General features: G+C 48.6%; 2 protein-coding genes across 2 annotated transcripts in view; both read left to right on the top strand.

Moving 5' to 3' along the window:
- HOXA13 (homeobox A13) overlaps nucleotides 1–1,452 on the top strand; it is a 1,896-nt gene extending 444 nt beyond the window's left edge. Inside the window, exons 2-3 of the mRNA XM_012720751.1 lie at nucleotides 5–508; nucleotides 1,208–1,452. Coding sequence (XP_012576205.1) covers nucleotides 5–508; nucleotides 1,208–1,452 — 749 coding nt within the window. The remainder of the gene's footprint in view (nucleotides 1–4; nucleotides 509–1,207) is intronic.
- Nucleotides 1,453–14,226: 12,774 nt separating this feature from the next.
- HOXA11 (homeobox A11) lies at nucleotides 14,227–16,644 on the top strand. The gene is made up of 2 exons (XM_004676803.1): nucleotides 14,227–14,994; nucleotides 16,412–16,644. The coding sequence occupies exons 1-2, from the start codon at nucleotides 14,286–14,288 to the stop codon at nucleotides 16,642–16,644; spliced, it is 942 nt and encodes a 313-aa protein (XP_004676860.1). The 5' UTR covers nucleotides 14,227–14,285.
- Nucleotides 16,645–21,791: the final 5,147 nt, after the last annotated feature.

The raw sequence follows: 21,791 nt of genomic DNA, 5'->3' as shown, positions 1-21,791 counted from the left end.
GGAGGGCCGGGCCCGGCGGGCCCCGCAGGCACCGAGGCCGCCAAACAGTGCAGTCCCTGCTCGGCGGCAGCACAGAGCTCGTCGGGGCCCGCGGCGCTGCCCTACGGCTATTTCGGCAGCGGCTACTACCCGTGCGCCCGCATGGGCCCGCACCCCAACGCCATCAAGTCGTGTGCGCAGCCCGCCTCGGCCGCCGCCGCCTTCGCAGACAAGTACATGGATACCGCCGGCCCCGCAGCGGAGGAGTTCAGCTCCCGCGCTAAGGAGTTCGCCTTCTACCACCAGGGCTACGCGCCGGGGCCTTACCACCACCATCAGCCCGTGCCTGGTTACCTGGATATGCCAGTGGTGCCGGGCCTCGGGGGTCCTGGCGAGTCGCGCCACGAACCCCTGGGTCTTCCCATGGAAAGCTACCAGCCCTGGGCGCTGCCCAACGGCTGGAACGGCCAAATGTACTGCCCCAAAGAGCAGGCGCAGCCTCCCCACCTCTGGAAGTCCACTCTGCCCGGTAAATGGCGCCCCCTTCTCAGCCCCGTCCTCCGACTCTGCTCCAGCTTCTCGTCTGCTCGCTCCTGGGTCACCCTTGTGCCCCTCTGCTCTCTCCCTGGCCTGCCCCAGCGGCACTGCCCTTCTGGGAGTCCGACCCCGTCGCTACCCTCACTGCCCTTGAGTGGGGTTGGCTCCTGGCTTTCCCTGGGTGAGGTATGGCTGGCAGAAGCTTGTGGGGGGACCCTGGCTAGCTTCCTTCTCTCTCTGTGCCCCGCCCTCCTCATCCTTGACATCGACTTAAGGATGAGAAATTGACCTGGAGAGCGTTTATTCTTTAAAAAAATTAGTTCCTAGTTCTTTCAAAAATTACTTCAGCGTAGAAGCATCAAGAGTTGGGGTTTGGAGGGGGTGCGGTGTAGAGAAGAAATCAGGCATGAAAGTATGGTGCTGGGCCGCTGGGCCAGGCTATCAACTCAAGCGGGTGCGCTGAGTCTGCAGGATGACGGACTGAGGTGCTCATTGAAATGAATCCTGGGCGATTTCATTGCTGGGCACAAATAACCACCTTCCCCACAACCCCTCAAGGTTTAGGTATAAGGCTGGGCTCTACCGCGCGCGTGGCAAAGGGCAGCCCCACGCTTCAAGGGGGTTGGCTCAGATCGACCTGTCGCCTCTGTCCTGATCCCCGTGTAACTTGTCCTCTTCCCCTTTCTTTTAGACGTGGTCTCTCATCCCTCCGACGCCAGTTCCTACAGGCGGGGGAGAAAGAAGCGCGTCCCTTACACCAAGGTGCAATTAAAAGAACTCGAACGGGAATACGCTACAAACAAATTCATTACCAAGGACAAAAGGAGGCGGATATCAGCCACTACTAATCTCTCCGAGCGGCAGGTTACTATCTGGTTCCAGAACAGGAGGGTCAAAGAGAAAAAAGTCATCAACAAACTGAAGACCACTAGTTAATGGATTAAAAAATGGAACAAGAGGGCAACTTGAAGAAATGCTTCAGAACTCGTTGCTTTGCCCAGATAATGATCATAATACTTAATAATAATTGAAGAATGGAAATAAGAAAGAGAAGACACTGACATTTCACTTCCTAAGGGGGATCTTTTTCTCCTTGGTGGAATCTACAACTCTTTCAAAACTTTAAGAAATGGTAAAGAATGCCAGTTCTCCTGCCAACTCTACCAGACCATTAAATGACAAACTCTAGAGTCAAACATCAAATCCCAAATACGTAATTTCAGATAAGTTACGAATTTACTGAAATCTTGTAAGTATTTATGTGACCGTTATATTTTAGGACACTGTTATATGGTAATAATCCAAAAGTTGGTTACAAAACGCAAGAGGCTGTTGTAAACATCTGCTTATCCTTGGTTCCCCATCCATAGCCCCTTTGCATGTTAAGTGACTGCTCAGGTAAATCTTAGTGAAATTCCTACCATTGTTGTATATTCTGCAAAACATGTCATATATAGATGTAGAGGGGAAAAGACACGAAGGTACTGAAGTGATGATTTTGGACTATTTACTATGAAGGGAAAGGGGAGACAGAGTCCTTCTGGGGATCATTTGTTTTGGTAATAAATACAACCAACTGAAACTTTGAGGCTGCAAGGAAATCCCAATTTGGTAATGTCCTTCTGATAATAATTTTTAATTGTTTACGACAAGCATATTTTGTAACATTTGGACTATAATTTCTGCTCCAATATCATTTACTTTAAAAAAATTGATAACCTTAAAATATATTTAAAGTACCAGATGATCCACAAAATTCACTTTATGTCAGAGCTCCTAAGAAGTCCCCAGTGTGATAGACTTTGGTTTCAACACAATTTTTTAAAATTTAAATTAATATTTCTGAATATTTATGACACATTTTTGCTGGATAAATCATTTTCCTTTTTATCTTTTGGAAACTCAAAACAGAAACCCATTCCCCCAGAACATTTAGATGTTTACATCCTATATTTTGATATTTTAAGGGATTAGTATTTTTCCTTGTTTATTGTGTAATGAGACTGCATTAGAAAGCTTAGAGATTCATCTTCACAGCACATTTTTAATCAAGCAGTTATTTCAACCAGCACATTCGTTTTGTTCATATTCACTATAAAATGCTATCTTGTAAATAAAGACAATTCAGCACACTGAAAATGTATCTGTGCACCTGCTTTTCAAATATCTCTACTAAAAATAATAAAAATCCTTAGACCTATAGATAGTAACATATTGGAATTAATTATGTTAATAAAATAGTCACTGCCATTAAGGAAATACTCATTATTTTCCTATGCTAAACACACCCTACCCAGAAAGAAAAGGAGCAGGTTTGTCCTACACAAACCAAGGACCATTTTTTTCCTATTATTATTCAACTTTTTTCCGACAATTTTTTAAGTCAAAGGGCTAAATCCCTCATAAGTAAAAATTATAATATTTTAAATAAGTGCTTCAAGAAAGTTAAAGTGTCAGGTATTCTGAAGGGAGAAAAAGAGAAAGGAGGAAGAGATAGTATAAATCCTCAGGCTCTGTGCGGAAAATGAAAACCAGTTGTTCAGTTTCAGCGATGTCGTATTTTAAAATCTGCTGTTGGGTCTGCTTGTGTCTGAAAGGGCAGGTTTTGATATTTGTTGAAATGGCAGGACTAGGAAAGGCCTTAAACCTTGACCTTGACGAAAAAAGACAATTTGTGACCTTGACTTTTGACAGCTCATGAATTGGCCTCAGCTGGATTAGTAGATCAAGGGCGCCACCTCGCGTTGACAAGCTTCCTTGTAATTCTTCAGCTTCAAGGGAATCAAAACATCTTACCTTCTGAACTCCTTGTTTTGGAGATTTAGTACTCATTTTGTTTTTACTCCAAATGGAGAAAATTTAAATATGTGTAAGTTATACAAGTACCTGTATATATGTGTATATATACTATATATGTGTATACATGTATACATTTGCATATCAGTGCTTGTATAAAATATTTGTAGAGTCTGTACAGATTTAGTATCATTAATTACTACTGATCCAATATATTGTAATTTAAGGTGATTTCAGGAGTTGAGGTACAAGATGTACTTTACATGATGAAATTCTTCCTCCTTTTCTTCAATGGCCAAGTTTGATTTGTCTTCGCAGAGACTTGCTCTATGCATCAGATTTCTGCTGATCTGCTTTAAAGCTGTACATTTTTGTTATAGTCTAAGAGGTATTCTTAAATAACTGTTCTTTCCTGGCCCTCAGCCTCCGAGGTCGTCTAATGTCCCAATTAAAGCAATTGGGGAGTCTATATGGCCAATAAAATGTTTCAGATCCCTTGCTAACTCTAGAATTCTAGAGTTACATTTCAAAAATTCAAAGAAACCCATCTTGTAAGTGGTCAGTTTGAAGAGCTTAAAGATTTCATATCTACAAAATGACAGTGCTATGGATTCAGAAGGAGACTTATCCTGGATAGCTCAGAAGTGAGTACTACTCCTGGGTGGTGTGCAATGGTCTCATGATGTTTGTGAAACTACCATTTAATTTTTTAAAGAAATACAGAAACAACATTTACAACTACCATCAAAAGTTAATAAGAATAATTATATCTACTACTCATTGACAACTAATAACAATCAGGTGTTTAGAAGCATAAATAATATATATGCACATTTATATATTTAATATGCACATAGGATAATGCATTTCCATCAAAACCATTCTATACACATATGTATTGAGATGTTGGTGCAACTAGGAGTCTTAGGATTCAGAATTTTGAAATGAGGTTAATTTTATCTTTATGTTAAAGGAAAGTAATTGTGAGCTGAAGAACCATATCCACCATTATATGGAAAATAATATTGGTTGGTTACAAACCTGGCAAATGGAAACCTCTCCAGCCTAAAGACTTAAAGCTTCTTAATAGATGAAGAATTATAGGAAAAAAATCCTAAAGCTTCCTCAAAAACAGCATGGTCTTAAAATATACAAATGGAATGATCTTATGAAATGTAGAAATGTTGCTGCCCTCAGGATTTTCACTCCTCTTGCGGAAACAAATGAAAATGATGCTTCAGATCAACCTCCCCACAGAACTCCATTTCTAAATGAGCTGCCATCAAGCAATAGTAACAACTTTCTCCCCAAATGTTTAAAGTGGTGGAAAATCTCCTCAAAGCTGGATCAAAGTTTGATCCAGCTGTGTGTTTACGAACAGCTCCAAAGGGGACTCTTCTGTTGATGGGGGATATTTTTCTTTAGATGTAAGAAATTTTCTGAGCCTCAGGCCTAGGAAGGAGGCCAACAGCAGCTCTACAGCCGGAATACCACCATCTCAAGCCATCACCACTGCAGGAACTCTGGGTAAAGTAGTAGTCATTTTTCTATCTCCAGTTGTTGAAACTAATGGCAGAAGCTATTTCAGAGGTGTTTATTTTTTCCTACTCTGAAATGGTTGTTGATAAACTTGATCTTACCTAACTCCTTTCTTATTTAAAATTCCCATAGATCTACCAGATAGCCCAAAGTAAGCATGGATTATGATGGCTCCCTAGTGCCCAAATTGCAATTAGTCCAAAAGGTTAGAAAAAAGACACCTATTGATAGTAAGCAACCAGCTACCATATTGGAAACATAATTCAGACACTAGGATAGTGTTGTTAAATAACTGACTCAATTTTTTTTCTAAAAGTGAAACTTTCTGAATAAACAAATTGTAAATACAGAAACAACTAGGCACCACTTTCATCTATTCAATCATTTAAGATTTTTAAGCCTGTAAAGGCCTGTCATGTTAAAAATTTGTGACTATGGGATTTTAAAAAACTTTCCATCTGCTCTTAATACTGTCATATTTATTAAGATACTTTAAGTGGATGATTGTAAAATGTCACTTTGCATTTCACTACTATTTATGCCTGATGCAGAGCTGAACTCATCCATTTAAATTTTTTTTAAATAAAAGAGAAGCATTTAAAGAAAGAGGGGAAAAGCAAATTGTTTTTAAAAGTTAGATGTAAAGGAAATGTTTTCTTAAAAATCCAGGAGGCAGAGAAATTCAACCCAGGGTGATACTTATGTGCGGTATTTAACGACACATTTCACCATATGATATATGTACAGATTACACCCTGCTGCGTGTATTTGGAGGTTTCAGTGAAGATGTAGTGCCTTGCTTTGCTTCTCTCTTCGAAATGCCCGAGTTTTGGAGCGGAGATGGAGTTTGCCCCGACTGCTGAGCCCCAAACCCTGTGGGTTCAGAGCCGCCCTTGAGCATTTGCGGACCTCTAGCGCGGAGTCGCGAGTGGCTTGCTGATTTATGCGCATTCTTTTAAAGTTGATCGAATGCGTGTCAGCGGCCGCAGACCTGGGGAATCAGAAATGTGCAGTGAGTAGCTCACATCCCATTTTTCATAAGCAAAGATGTAGCGTTATCCAACAGGCCTGGGGAGATTTATGCCTAGGTTTTAGGACAGGCACACTAATTAAGTTTTCAACTGCTAGGCCGCCGGGTAAATAACAGCCAGCTTCATTCTTTAGGAGAATATCCCCTCTCCGCTAGGCTGCTTCGACCTTCGAGCATCTACCTAGCACTGAGATACCTAGCCTGAAGGGTGCTCGCTATTTTGAATTTTATTTTAAGGGAAAGAAAGGAGACGTTGACACGGAAACAAATTCCTCCATGAAAGCAGCCAAGGCCTTGCCACGGTTGATTTCATTTCTCCCCGGCTCCGCCGCTCTGGCAAAGAGCTGGATCCACCCGGCAGAAATCAGGGTCACGGCGTCTCCGAGATGTTCTAACCCTTGTGGGCCACTGCTCGGGGCTGCTCCCAGGTGCTGGGATGTGGACCAGCGCGAGACGCCCGGCGGTGGATTGCGAGAGCCGCCCGATGTCGCGCCCCTCGGGGGCAGACGCGAGGCTCAAAATCCTCCACGATTCTAAGTGAACCCTCAAAATGGAGGCTCGAGCCCTGGTAAGGCTAGACTCCCTCGGAAGGCTGCGGGTAAAGGGGATTTGCAGCGGACCTTAGGCCAAGGTCGAAGCCCTGGACCCCCAGGCCCGCGCCTGGCGGGGGAACCCCGCACCCACTGGCAGAGTCGGTCCGCAGCTGCAGCTGACGTCAGCGCGCCCAGCGGCTCTGCCGGCCTCTCCCAGCGTTATTTGACGAGGCCAAGCCGATTGAAATAAATGTTTTGTGCGGGTGCCCCTTCCTCGCCCCACCCCTCCCCCCAAGAGAATAATCGGGTATTTAATCTATGCCGGTCTTAATTCTTGGCAGCGTGGAAGGTGGTTTGCAACGGGAAATAAAACTTGACAGGAGCATTTTCTCTAAAAGGGGTTCTGAGATGGGCTGAAAAGAAACCGTGTTTTTCTCTACCAAATACTTCCGTTTTTCTGAACCCGCCGCTGAGAGGTAGGGCGAGATCCGCGTTATGAACCCAAGAGGCCGAATCCAGGCGCCCAAGTAGCTGGGGGATCTCTGCGGGTGCCCGAGAGCAGCCTTGGGCCTGGCTGCGCCCGGAGAGTCTGGTCCGCTCCGCTGTAGGCCCGCGCGCCACGCGGCAGCGGGAGACTAGGACCCTGCGCTCGGGAGATTGGCACAGACGGGGCCTGGTTGGCACCCGCAATAGTACCCTGGCACTGGCTAAGGGCGGCCGGGGTCAAGCAAGAGAAGAGGGCTCTTGCGGGGTGGGGTGGGGGGTGGGGTTGGCTTAGAGCGCAGGGCTTTAGCTCTGAGCCTTTTGGCCAGGGGGGACCTGAGGACTAGAGCTGAGAAGGAGGTGGTGAGAGCGGTGCTGGGGGCTTTGTTCCTGCCGCGGGCCTGCGGACCCTGCACAAAATGGAGGGGGGTGTTAGGGGTGAGACGTGCAGCATGCGTGGGTTGTCAGAGCTGCTATTGGGTGCGAGAGGATGGAGGGAGCAGAATCCCCCTCCCGGCAGCTCAGAGAGCTGCCCTCCCCTTGCGCGGCAAAGGTCAAGTCCTCCGCGCCATGACCGCTTCCATGGTCAGGGCCGGTGGCTTCGGCGACTGCAGGAAGACTCGGGACACAAAAGTGATCGACTGCAAGCAAGCTTTGGTAGTCCGGGCTCGTGAATTGGGATTGGAAGCTTGGGTTTTTTGTTTGTTTGTTTTGGTTTCCAAGCTCCTCACTCCCCAGCCCTATTGAAAAGGAGTTTTTGCAAACAGGGCAATGCCCCCGTCGAGTCCTAGAAAAGTGGGCTTCCGGAGAATTCAGAGGCCACAGAGATCTAGCCCCGGCAAGAGGCTGCGCCTGCAGGATCAGGGAGCAGACTTGACTGGATCGAAGTTCTGGGCTCCGGTAGGAACAAGAAACCCGGCAGGCCCTACCAGGTCAGGAATAAAGATAAAAGTAAGGACCCGTCAATTCTTGAGTCTAGGTCGCATTTGGTGAGACCGTTGATGTTCTTCCTTTGCATAAATTCTGGGCTAAGAAGTAAGGTGCATTTTACCAAAGGTAAAAATCCCTGATGTTGGTCGCTAAGAACCACCCCCTCACTGTACTCTGGAGGGGTGGGAACCCCTTTCCTGTGCCACAGCCAGCAGCAGGTTATCTTATCAGACCCAGAGAGTTGGTGGTCTTATTGCTTCAGGTGAATGAAAGAGACTGTGCAAATGATTTGATGTCTTTTCACAGAAAACAGAAAAAAAAAAAAAAAACCCTGGGCTTTAGCGCTGGGGCTGCATAGGTGAAGGGGGGCGGCGCTGGAGGGGACACTAGCTGGAAGCATTTTCCTTGGGTGGCAATCATTGCAAAACTGTTTGGCAGGGAATGTGGAAGAGGTTCCAGGGCAGGGTTGGACTGGACAGGGGCTTGTTCTTCTCAAGCCGGGAATGTAAGCCAAGGATCATGGGGACTATTAGTAGAAACAGAGGAGTCTAGAGAACTGGTTCAGGAGGCAGCTGGAGTTTGGGGGCACCTGGACTTCTTTGTGAGACACATGAAGGGCCAGAGTTAGTCTTTTGGTTGGATCGCCCTCTTTTTCCCCCTTTATTGCAGACATACTTGGCTGGGGAAACCCGTTTGGGCCGAAGTTTACAAGGAGAATGGAAGGCAGACACTGAGAATTCAGACTGCCTTTCAAAGTTCCTCCCACCCCATTTGTCCCCACTCTGTAGGGGTAAAAAATATATAATGAGTCAGTAACAATAAAAATAAAAATAGTTTTTCTCAACGGAAGTAATCCTCTTTTCTTCTATCAGTGTGGGACCCACTAAACTAAATAATAACCAGATTGCATGAGTGCCTAAGACTCTCTGACCCAATGCTCCACCCCTCAGTGGCCATGAGAAAGATGTGGACTTCATATATCTAGGGACATTGGAAGATGGAACCTTTGAGTCAGATAAGAGCCAGCCGTAAAGTCAAGTTCACGATATTACCTGCTCCTGTGCTTTAGAGAAGGGTAATGAACCTTCTCTAAAGAGCCAAGTGCCTCTCAAGGAGATAAATTAACCCCTACCTCCACCTGGTACTGATGGGGGTGAGGATGGCGGTGTTCTGCTATTTCATCACAGCCTCACTGCTGTCTCTGAGCAGCACCTGGAAACCTAACAGATTGGCCATGATCTGATATCCTGAGAACAAATAACTGAGACATCTTCTGGACCTTCCCAGATATCTCATTTCCCAAGCTCATCATGAAGTACAGATGCACAATGCCTCCAGGACACTTTTCACTTGTAAGTAGCGAACCCCCAAATGGAGGCCTGACCCAACTGATTCTTGCATGGGTGAGCAGTATGGTCACCAATGTTGAAAGAGTCTTCTGTGTAGTTTTATAGACACAGGTATGATGTTTAGGGACAGAGACAGGTAGGAGCTCAGGCCTCAGTAATAAGAGACCAAAAAATGTTGGTGCCCTGAGCAATCTCAAGGTACAACTGTAGTTCTTTGGGAATGAGTTTCACTCTGTCAAGTGGGTCTGACCCCTCCCAGACCAGCTGCCACACAGGATTACCCAGAAAAGCAAGAAAAAGTGGGAGAGAAAAAGGACATGTCAGGGTTTTGCAATGGAATATTTAGAAGATGGAGGGGTGGGGGGAAATCCAGTTCAGATGATGGTGACTTGAATTGGAGTGAGTCAGGAACCTAACAGTCCTTGAGTACTGGGTGCCCTCCTGTGGCATCTCAGATCTTGCTCAACCTAGCAGAAACATTATGTGGCAAGAGGTCCCACCAAAGGGGAGACTGGGCTGGGAAGAAGCAGCAGGAGACATAAGTAAGCAGGACTGAAGGAAGCAAGGCTGGAAAGAACAAGGGTGAACAGGAAGCCTGGTATGGGCGTTCACATGAGTGCTGCACACAGAGCATTCAAAGCGTTTCAAGTGCAGTCCTAGGGACTTCAAATTCTCAAATATCCGGGGTAATTTGCTGCTTAGGGGAACCAAACCAGCACCAAGGAGAGAAGATGGCAACCTAGCAGCACCCACGTCTGGGAACCCAAAGTTTGGATTGGTGTTCTCTGACCACACCTCTAATCTCCCTCGGAAGGAGCCGGTGTTAGACCGCCAGTGCAATGACGGCCCCTTCAGCTCACTTCCCTTGAGTGTCTGTGCTGGAAATGCCCCAGGCTCCACAGCCTGGGTGGAAAAGCCTCAAACTGTCCCCTGGTTACTGACTACATTCGCTAAGGCTACCCACCCGGCCACTGCCAGCAGAAGACCTCCCGCTGCTGCCCATGCCCCTGGCTGCAAGAAATGCGGAGGCGGCAGTGCCGGGCAGAGGTACCTGAACACTCTTTATTCCGATATCCCCGCCTGGAAAGGCTCTTGGAGCTCAAGAACGCGCAGTAATCGTCCCCGTGGCGCACTCAGCCAGTCGAGGAGGATCCGGGAAGCGCTGCATAAGCCTCCCCCCCTCAAGCCCCCCCACCTTTAGGGCCAAATCAAACGGAGCCTCGGATTTGCTCCCTTTGCTGAGCAAATCGCCTCGTTAGCCATTTCCGCCTGACAAGACTGGCGCGGGAGCCCGCCTTCTCCTCTCCGGGTGGCCATCTCCAAATACTGCGCAGGGAGCAACAGGACCCGGCCCTGCGAGGGCTGCGTAGACCTTGAAGTTTGGAAAAACAACGAGAGAGATTGAAACGGCTCCCTCCCTTCTCAGCAGACACACACGCACCGTCAGGCCGCCGCCACTTCCTGCCTTTGTTTTTCTTCCTCCAAAACATTTTTGGCCTCTTGCATTAGCTGCCCTGGGGGCTCCGGGATGACGATAAAAGGAAACACACGCTGAAGACTGTTTTCTGGAGATGGCCTCCGCTTGGTGCAGCTCCTGAGAAAGAACAGCTCATAATAAACCGGTCACCAGGGCCAATATCACAGCCCTAACAGTCCTGGCCTCTTCAAGAAATACAAATTCGAACTTGGCCTTTCAGAGCAATCTTTGTCTCCATGGGGTCTTCTCCTGAGCTTGGTAGGCTCAGGCTGTTGAGTTTCCTGCAAAGCAGAAGCATCAGTTAATCTCAAAGTCAAAACCAAGGACCCACAACTCTGCCACCCTTGTTCCCCAAGATGTGGTCTGATCCTCAGAGCTGCACCTACCTTGGAACTTCCCCATTCCTGCCTAAACATTCACAGGGCTAGTCTACTCTGGGTGAAAGGGACAGGAGGGGCAAAACGAGGAACATTTCATTGCCTTGGGGAGCTGAGCACCCCCTCCTGTCCCTGTTAGGGAACTTAAGCATTCATCGCTCTGGGCGTTTTCCCTTGTCCGGGCATCAAAAGCCTTTCCCCTCAATCATCTTCACAGCAGCGATCCCACATTCCCAAGCTGCAAGTCCCTCTCTGCTCCCTGCTTTCCGAATGCCCTGCCAGCCTCTGCACCCACGCGTCCTCCACTCCCAGACTTTCCTAGGGAATTACTCTTTGTCTCCTGTAATCACCCATGGGATCCAGACCTGCAAACACCCTCTTAGTTTGGCCTTCGACATGGGAGGCAATGGTTAAGAGGAACGCATGCATTCTCATACCCACCTTTCTTCCAGAACCACTCGCCCTGGCACCAAAGGGGAAACTGATCTAATTAGGAAAGGGGCTGTGTGCAGCTGGGGGAGACAGCCTGGCGTCCCCCACTGCCGGGCCATCACAGCGGTCTGCTCAGGCACAAGCTGAAGTTGACTGCCAAAACTGCTATAAAACCCCAGGTCTGTCTAGAACTGTTTTCGGTTCTCCTAGACACCCCCGGGTTCAATTATAGCCTTAAAAGCCCTAATGCAAGTGCAAGAATTTGTTTGCCTTCACCCGGGGGCGGGGCAAGCCCCCGCAATGGTGGCGCCTTTGTTATGGCAAAGTGACTGAAACCCCTCCTGCATTCCTTTTGTTTGAGGGTCCGGGTGGTGGGGACTGGGTGGGCTCCTGGGAGAGTTTAGGATAGCTGAAAATCAAGCCAGGAGAAGCTCAAATACTTCTCTTCAAAAACCTATCCTTCTCCCTCTTATATTCTATCACCAAGAAAGAGATGCCATGGAGAAATAAATATTTTGCCATCTTGGTGACTGCTGGAAATAGGTTTTTTTTCACTGAAGGATTATCCTGTAACTGTAATTCCCAGCTGTAGAAGATCTCAAGCTACGCGTCCTCAACAACCTTCCTTTCCACCAGACCTCCCTCACACCGATTCTGCCCTCTGCACAAGCCACAGTGGACAAATATGTCAAGCTGAAGATGCACAAATAATTTCAAGTTCAGCTCTCAGGGATTCAAGGGGCATGAAAGTTCTTGCAGATAATCCTGAATAAAGAGTTCATTAAACCAATGTGTCAGAGTAGTTTGATTTGTGATAAGCAACCCTAGTAAAGGAGGGGGACAGAAGCCACATAAACATTAATGTAATAAATTAGTTTACTCCACTACAGAGTAATTACTCGATATTATTGATATTTACAGCAAGTATTCAAATGCAATGGCGGGTCGTCATTTGGAGAAAATACATAATGAGAATATTTCTTTTCCAGTGCAATACACGATTAGATTTGTTATTGAGTCAGTTACAGTCAGCTCAGCAATAAATAAATAAATCGATGTTGACACTTAAATACCAAAGATCTCAGAGTTTATACTCTAAATCTCCCCAAGATATATAAATACTTTTGGCTATTTCCTGGATGGGGAAAGGGAAAAGTTTATCCTTTTCCATTTTTTGACTTTCTTTCAGCAACATCCAGCTCTTTCCAAGAAGATAGGTGTGGTGAGGCCTCCCGGCTGGGCCCCTCCCAGCTCCTGGCCCTGCCTGGCTTCTCTGTGCCCTTTTCTTTCACTTCTGTCCTTTTTCCTCATTTCTCAAAAAACATTTGTCCCGCCAACCCTGCAAATAGCAAGCATTTTTCTCCATCTAATGGTTTCTTTTCTCTTCCCAATAAAACTGTATTCACTTTAGTCACTATGGCCAATGTCTCTATGTACCTCAAACCTTCAAAGCTAGCTTTTCAAGACATCCTTGTCATCCAAGGTACTGAGAGTTTGAGAAGCATATCTCTTCTTTGGAATTGTGTTCTTTCCATAAGATGAGTACAAGAAAGACTCCGACATTTGAGTTTCGCAGCATCCATTCCTCTCACATATGGAGAAGAAGGAGAGGAGGCAAACTACTTCTTTCTCAGTCACAGTTCCCAAGCCCTCACCCCCTCCTCATAGCCCCCACTCTCCCTCTGCTCTGGAACTCCACCATCAGCCTGGTGCCCCACCCCACCCCGCCCCCCAAGGTGCAGCATACCCAGGAGAAGGCTCCTCGGATTGGCAGCTCCTCCAAAGCCGCCCAAGTCTCGCCTCAACTGCAGGGTATGCCGAGTTCTCAGCTCCAAAAGATCAGGCGGGCGGGCAGACTGGTGCGCAGCGATGCAGCCCCAGCACCTTGGCTATGCCGAGGAACTCCAAACCCCAGGCAGACAGCGAGGAGGAGGGAGTTTCTCCAAGGACAAGGGGTTGGGTGAGAAGGCCGGCGGAAAGAATGAAGGGGAGTTAGATCCCGGGTAAAGCGAAGGCCCTTCCGGGACCTGCGGATCCCTAAGAAACCGCGGGGGAAGCCGCCTGGGTTGTTGGCGGTTTAGGGACGGAAGGCACTAAAGCGCTTCGGAAGTGACCATGAATGCGAGCGTGTAATCAAGTCACCGTGCAAATCGGGAGAGCCTCGAGGCAGGCACATCCACGGCTGCGAACCCTGGCCAGAAGGGGGTCCAGCCAAGGTCGGAAGCAGAGGTGACTCCCAGAGCAAACCTGTGGGAGGGGTACCGAAGAAGGAGCCTCCTGGAGAATAGATTCCAATAGCACGCAACGACCGGCTCCCACCCGGCCAGCCCCCCCTCCCCCAGCCTGGGGCATCCCTCACCCGGGGAGTGCTGGGGTGGCGGGGATTGAGCTCTCTCACCGCCCTCGGCGCACTTGAGGGCCAGGACTGTGCTGCTGAGCACAAGAAGTGGCATAAGGGCGCACCCCAGCCTTGCCGCGCGCCGGGAGGCCCCCCAGCCAACATGAGTTACACCGGCGATTACGTGCTTTCGGTGAGAACACCGAGTGACGATCTGTTGCTTCCCCTGAGGTGGCTACAAAGAAAGGAAGCCTGGGAGGGAGGGGGAAAAAAAAGGGAAGGGGGGGTAAAAAGCCCGGACTAGCTCGCAGCTTGTCAATTTCAACATCAGGTCACATGACCAGCACCTCCCTGCTAAGGATGGGGATAGATTTCCACGTCAGCTTACGTCTCCAAATTTCTACTTCACGGATCCGCTTCAAAGAGGCAGCTGCAGTGGAGAATCATGTTAAGCTCGGCTACTGCGGAGAGCCCAAGGTAGCCCAATGATGGATTTTGATGAGCGTGGTCCCTGCTCCTCTAACATGTATTTGCCAAGTTGTACTTACTACGTCTCCGGTCCAGATTTCTCCAGCCTCCCTTCTTTTCTGCCCCAGACCCCGTCTTCGCGCCCAATGACATACTCCTACTCTTCCAACCTGCCCCAAGTCCAACCCGTGCGCGAAGTGACCTTCAGAGAGTACGCCATTGAGCCCGCCACTAAATGGCACCCCCGCGGCAATCTGACCCACTGCTACTCCGCGGAGGAGCTGGTGCACAGAGACTGCCTGCAGGCGCCCAGCGCGGCCGGCGTGCCTGGCGACGTGCTGGCCAAGAGCTCGGCCAACGTCTACCACCACCCCACCCCCGCCGTCTCGTCCAATTTCTATAGCACCGTGGGCAGGAACGGCGTCCTGCCGCAGGCTTTCGACCAGTTTTTCGAGACGGCCTACGGCACCCCGGAAAACCTCGCTTCTTCCGACTACCCCGGGGACAAGAGCGCGGAAAAGGGACCCCCGGCGGCTGCAGCGACTTCCGCGGCGGCGGCGGCCACGGGCACGGGCACGCCGGCAACTTCAAGTTCGGACGGCGGCGGCGGCTGCCGGGAGACGGCGGCGGCGGCGGCGGAGGAAAAGGAGCGGCGGCGGCGCCCCGAGAGCAGCAGCAGCCCCGAGTCGTCTTCCGGCCACACTGAGGACAAGGCCGGCGGCTCCAGTACGTATAAAGGCAGCGCCCTGCGCTTTATGAAAGGGGAGTTGGAAATCTAGCGCAGCACCGCTGTTAAATTTTTATATGCTGTTTTATAAGCATATAAGGTTTATGAAGGGCCTTTAGGTTTCCCCCAACAAAACTTTGTTATAAAAGGCGGGATCACGTGGCGAGTGCTGAAATTGGCCGTGAAATACCCACCGGCCAAGGCATGCCTACAAAAAAAAAAAAAAAAAAAAAAACAAAAAAAAAAAAAAAACACCTCCCTTTCCCCCTTTTTTTCCCTTCTCAGCTCCCAAGACCGGCAGCTCGACCCCGCTCGGGGCCAGCTCTGGGCTGGGGAGCCGGAGGTGGGCGCCTGTAAATTCCCCCTGCAAGGGCTCTGGGAGCCTTTGATAGCGAGGTAATCCGGAGATTTTTATAAAAGCCATGTGTTGCGCCGGGACTCCAGTCCGCGTCGGGATTCAAAGGCATCGCTGTTTAACGGTGGCGCTAGGAGCGTGTTTAACAGATAAACTAGCCCGCTCAGCTCCAGCCATATATTAAAAGAAACAAATTAACCCAAAGTTGGCCTTTTTGTCCAAAGGAAGCTCTTTTCCTCTGGTGCGGTGCAATTACTGCAGCTTTCTGTCCAAGTGCTTATTACTCACAATTGTTATTTAATCTGTCAAAAGCAAGGTTTTTGAAAAAAATGTCTTGTGGGATTTTATTGAAAAGAGGTGCAAGTCGAACTTGCCTTAGCTTTGGACAAACCTTTTTCCAGTCACCCTATCGAAAATAGCACCACCACCCTACTGGGGACCCGGTGGTGGTGTGGTCTTGGTATTCAGGGAGGGCCCAGAGCAGGGGGCTTCCGCTGCCACTTCCCCACCTCTCAGGATCCAGGAGGCTGGCCAGGGAGGCAAGAGCTAGTGGCCAGAACCCAGGTTGACAAAGACTCCACAGAAGCCCCAGATGTTAAGGAGGGCCCAGTCACAGGCGCAGCGGGAAAAGACTGGGGCTGGGGGCTTTTACTGCCTCCCAACCGGCTGCCCAGGTGCTGGAAGGTGAAATGTCCCCGGGCGGCTGTTTGTTTAGTCTGGCCAGGAGAGAGGCAGCAGGCAACCCCCACTCGGCTGCTTTAAAGCGGTTTCTGCAGCACAAACTTGCCTGTTGCTGTAAGAAGCCCTCCTTTCTGGCTGGGGGCAGCCGGAGCACCTTCCCTGGGGGCCTATCTAAGTAGCTGGCTTTTATCTGGGGCTGAGCTTCCACTACAGCCTGTCCCCAACCCTCAGTAGGAGCCTGAGGCAGGGGCCTGGGGAGATCTGGACCCCCGCTAAGGAAAGGGCTTCCAGCCTCAGCCCAGCCCTTCTCCCCCTGGGGCTCTGGGATGGATTTGAGCCCCTACACCTGGTTCATTCCCAGTTTCTTTCTCCCTCCACAGGTGGCCAAAGAACCCGAAAAAAGCGCTGCCCCTATACCAAATACCAGATCCGGGAGCTGGAGCGGGAGTTCTTCTTCAGTGTGTACATCAACAAAGAGAAGCGCCTGCAGCTGTCTCGAATGCTCAACCTCACCGACCGTCAAGTTAAAATCTGGTTTCAGAACAGAAGAATGAAGGAAAAAAAAATTAACAGAGACCGTTTACAGTACTATTCAGCCAACCCGCTCCTCTAAAGCTCCAACCAGCTGGAATAGGGTGGGGGGCTTCACACTCAAGAGATTTTATGCAGATTTTGCCCTTGACAAGGTTAAAGCACGAGGTGACTTTTGAAGAAAGGAGGTGTGCAAGAGGGGAAGCTGCACAGAGATAGCCCTGCAGGAGGCCACTGGGGCCTCTCTTGAGCATCTCTGCTTAAGATCCCTAATAATTATTGGATTCAAAGGGTGTTCATCAACTAGAATGAATGGTCTGGGACCCCTGGTGGTTCACTCTCCTAGACTGGGGAGCTTTGCTCTGGGTGTGGTCTCCATTAGGGACTGGGCCCCCTGCCAGGCCTCCTGAAGACCAACCCTGTCCCAGGACCCTCCACAGGGATCCTTCCTGTCCAACCCCAAGACCCCTTCATCAGAAGCTATGCGATCTCTAAACACAGTTCAATTTGGGGACAGGGCAGGAGAAAGGGCGAGGTTTCCTAAATGTCCAAATGTCCGCAATGGGGCTGCTTTCCAAAACCAACGTGAAAGATGGACAGCTGGACTAAGCGGTGGTTATAAAGAGGGAGAGGGCTACTGATCCTTGAGGAGGGGGGGAATCTCCCAGATGGCATTAGTAGCTCCTCACCCCTCCTAGCCACTCACCGCACTGTCCCAGGCCTGAGCTTCGAGCAGCCATCTCCTGCAGCCCACCTAGTATTTCCTACCATCTTTGTCCTGGCCTACCACTCAGGCCAATAGCCTGGTCAAAGAGCAGATCTTTTCCCTGAGGTGGAAGACATCAAAAAGCCAAGAGGCTGTGCCTGAGCCGCTGGTCCCAAGATTTCTGCAGGAAATGCCTGTGGGGTGCGGCAGCTTGGCAAAGTCTCCACCACACTACATTGAAACTTGGTTTCACTCAGCATAGCAGCAGGCCTGGCCAGCGGCCCCCAGCTATGAGGGAATCCAGTCCCCCCAAATACCAGGTTCCCAGTATTGTATTCTGCCCTTCACCACTCCAGAACTGAACTTGGAAGTTTCTGGCATCTTTCCAAGAGCTGGAGAGTGATTTGGAATTATTTTAAAAGATAAATATTATATTATATATATATTTCCCTGCAGGAACCAAAGCGAATTTTAAAAGATGCAATGTAGAGGGGGGAAAGATGATGAAGAAAATATTTAAAGGCTCTATCTGTTTACAGTGTTCCATGGTTAAACTCACTCACTGCTAAGAATATTTGAATGTATGCTTCATACAGGGATGGTGTTGAAAAGACTTGTAAATAAAGGAACCATAACCTATTTTTGTTTGAATACTTTTTCTTTTCTTTTTTGCCCATTAGTTGATTTCTTTTGGGGTGCTGGAGGGGGCAAGAAGGGTGTGGGAAGGGTCCTTTTAATTTCTTGCAATGTTCTGAAAGCATTGGTGTGTGTGGGGGGATGTTCTGAGGTAGTTCAGCCCACTAGGGTCTCAAGATTGGGCTGAGAAAGTATGGCACCTTCCCTGTGAATCTCCTCCATCTCCCTATATTAAGAATGTAAGGTGGTGGCTCTGTGTGCAGAGGGAGCACTGGTCTACCCATTGTCGCAGCTCATATACAGGCGGCAGGGGACAAGGGAAATAAAGATGGTGGAAACTTGAGTATTGGGTTCTGGTCTGACCATCCTCTTTTACTGGCAAATGTTGCCCTCCCCCAACATACACACAAGTGTGTGCACACGCACACACACACACCACCACCAGGAAAGGTGCAAGCTACCCTGAGAAGATGAGGAGGTGACTGAGCCAGGATTTAACTCCAAAAGGAGCCAGGCTTAGGGAACTATGGCCAGGCCCACTTGCAAAGTGGGTTCCCAGAAATAGGTTAACTCAGGGTCTGAAATAAGAGCTTTCACCCTCTTAGGCTGACCCCCATGCTGGGAAAAGACCTTGGGATTTGAGGTGGCCAATGTGTCTGGGGGTTGGGCTTGTTTACTTCAGGACTAGGAGGGCTGAAGTGCAAGCACCCTAGGGTGCCCTGGGGATCTCTTCAGCAAAAGAGAGATAGTCTGGGCCCCAAGGCAGAGCAGAGTCTCTGGAATCTCTAGGGTCACTTTCTCCCAGTTCCCAGCTGAGGCTGCCTTTTCCGTTGAGGAAAGAAAGATGCTGGTTTCCTCTTTGTTTCCTGCCTTTGAACTTCTGCCTTAAATTTGGACATCACCCATAACCTTGAGGGGCAGGTCTGAAAGGCCAGAGCCTTTTGTCGCCCACCCCACCCCCACCCACCCTCACCCCACCCTCTGCCTAGCCACCCAGGCTGGACCAGAGCTGCAGAGAGGATGGAATTTGGAGAGTGCCCCCCCCACACACACACCCCAGACACTGCTTTGTTTATTTGTTTGTGTGTTTGTCTAACTGGCGCGACTGGGGAAATGGAGCTGAAAGAGGAGTGGGACTGGTCTCAGATGAATGTCTAGGTTGAAAGACCTCAGAGGTGAACAAGGATTTTCTTGGGGGGCAGGGAGTGGGTGGGCAGTGAAGCCCACGGTTTAGAGAAAGACTTCCTTTGGGATGGTTAAAGATTAACCAAAGTCTCCAAAGTTGCTAGAGAGTCTAGCCAGGAGAACTGCTAGCGGGCTGGCGGCGAGCGGGTGCGGGTTTGATTTCTGAGCCCTATAAAAGCCCATCCTCCGATGGCTGTGACAATGTGGTCGTAAACCCGTCCCGGGCCGGCCAATTTGCATATTTGGAATGCACCGCTATAAACCCGGCTGGGGTTTTGCAGCAATTTCTTAGATGTAAAAATGAGATCTCTTTAGCAGCGCAGGCTGGGCACATTCTCTCTCTCTCTGCCTGGAGCCTGCTTCGCTCTCGGCTCCAGCTGGAGCTCCGGCCCGGCCTAGGAGCTCTGTGGCCACGAGATGGCGCACTTCCGATCAATGTCAAAGCCGCCGGGGAGCCGGGAACCCCAGCGCGATTCTTGGCCTTTGTTCGCTTCTGATTCTAAGAGCAGCACGTTACATTATTTCACTTGTCCCACTCCCCTTCGTATCAAAAAAGGGGGGCTCACCGTCAAGAAGTGGTGGGTGTTGTAATTTCAAACAACGCACCCTCTCTAGGCCTCACAGGCGTCACCGAGCAGAGAAGCCAGTCGTCCCTTGGCAATGATTTCGGGAATGTGTCAAGGTAAGAGGCCACAAGTTTAGCGATTTCATTCGGGCTGGGGTGGGAGTGGGGAGGTGGCCGATGTCTGAGCAGGGCTGGGGAACGCGGCTGGGTTTTTGTGCCCCTGTGACGCTGTAGGAGTTCAATTTATGCCCCCACCCCACCCCCACGTTCCTTCCTAAGGTTGGAAAGCGAGGGAAGGCCTAAGTGGAAAAGTTGACGGTTTTAGCCCCCTGAGCTACCATTTCACCCAAGGCGATCCTTGGATTTTGTAGAAATATCCTAAATTGAATGAGCCAGGGATAGGGGGTATCTAGGAGAAAAACGTTCCAGCTGTTCTGGAAAGGGGGTTCGTGATGCCAAAAAAAAAAAAAAAAAAAAGAGAGAGAGAGAGAGCGCGAGAGCCATGGTAGAACTGGGGGAAACAGAATGTTTCTATTATAAACAACGAGGTGGTCAGCATCCTTGGTCGCTGGGGCAAGCTTCTTCCCTGGGTAGATAGGAGCGGTTTCTGGTTTCTTCTAGGTGCGGTTTCTCTTTCTGCCCAGTAGCCTGGAGGAAACCTTTGTTCCCAAAAAGGAGAACTGGGATGAGTCGCACTTGAGTTTTGAGGCTGCCAGAGAAGTTTGCATTGCTTATTTGGAATGTATAGTTGTGAACCTAGTTGGGATATCACAGCAATATTTCAGATGTAAAAATGAGATGTTTTTGTGTGTGTCTATGCAAAGATTGTATTGACAAATACCTATACATGTTCAAAAGCTACTACTGGGAATAAACTGATGGAACAATCTTTCTACCAGGGTTTTCATAAAATAAGTTTTAAATAATAATTTCATTTACATTTCAAAGACCAACATTAAATCTCCCCTTTTTCATATTTACATTTTTATTTTACTACATTTGCATTAGTTTCTTGAAGTGTTTTTTTTTTTTCTTTGAACAAATATGCAATGCAGGTCTGGGGAGGGGATGTAATCTCAGAGAAAGTAGATGTTGCTGGTCTGTGTGGATGCATGTATATGTAAATTTTGCCTATCAAAGTCACTAGTCTCTGTGGGGCACAGGCTCCCGAACTCTGCCAGAACAAGGCAACCACATGAAGCAGTGGGCGCCGGCATGATGCTCTTCATAGCCAGAACCTTCCCTAACATCCCAGAGCTGCCTTTACTCCCAAGGCCAGAGGCAATTTATGGACAAAACTAAGGGAAGTAAACTTAGAGAGTACATGTAAAGTCTCCAACACCTCCCCATTAAGAAAGAAGGGCCAGCTCAGTGACTGGATTTAGAAAAAAATTTTAAGCTGATTGTTTTAGTGTAGACAGCATAGACATCAAATATCCTTGGAAATGTTTGCATTCTTAAAGATGAACAGGAGAAGATCACAGCTTACAAAAAAAATTATCTAAATACATTGTATATATATAAATCTGAGAAGTCCAGGATTTTTGGTAAAGCTTTCAAATACATAGAGGTAGCATTTATTTTTCTTCCGTGGCGGGGGAAAAACCATGTCCTCAATCAGTCAGATAATTCTGAGCACCGAAAGCATTGAGAACAATCTCCAGCTGCAAATTGCTTACTGGCTATCTTAATTTTAGTATCTAATATTTTTAAAAATAATTTTTTGTAATAACAGATTTCTCATCATTTGAAAACTCTACTCAAGAGGAGAAATCCAGTCTGCTATTACATGAAATGCAACGTAATCTTTGCCAAAGGCAATAGCCTACCGACCTGAAATTTACTTCAACTTCATAGCCATGAGGGAGAGGGCAATGTTATTACCCAGGTAGAAATGGGAGCTGTTTTCTCCCAAATAAAATGCAGACCCTTGGCAACTGCCCCATAACCACTTCAGGGGCCTGACTGAAGCAAGCAGGCACCAAAGTTTTAGGTCAAAGGCATCCTGAGGTTGAGGGAGGGGGAAAAAGAGAGAAGAAAGAAAGCAAATGGGGAAAGGGAGAGGGGTTGGTCAAGGGACCGGGCTGCAATTGAACTGTGTTTTTTAACCCCAGTCGATCCATAAAATGGAATATTC

Source organism: Condylura cristata, unplaced genomic scaffold (assembly GCF_000260355.1).
Source record: "Condylura cristata isolate star-nosed mole 26May11 unplaced genomic scaffold, ConCri1.0 scaffold00005, whole genome shotgun sequence".
Lineage (NCBI taxonomy): Eukaryota > Metazoa > Chordata > Mammalia > Eulipotyphla > Talpidae > Condylura > Condylura cristata.
The sequence above is the reverse complement of the archived record's forward strand: the minus strand, read 5'-3'. Positions and strand labels throughout refer to the sequence as shown.

Coding starts and splice junctions, on each gene's coding strand:
- HOXA11 (XM_004676803.1), top strand. CDS start 14,286: ATGATGGATTTTGATGAGCGTGGTCCCTGCTCCTCTAACATGTATTTG. Junction 14,995..16,411: donor GGACAAGGCCGGCGGCTCCA/GTACGTATAAAG, acceptor CTCCCTCCACAG/GTGGCCAAAGAACCCGAAAA.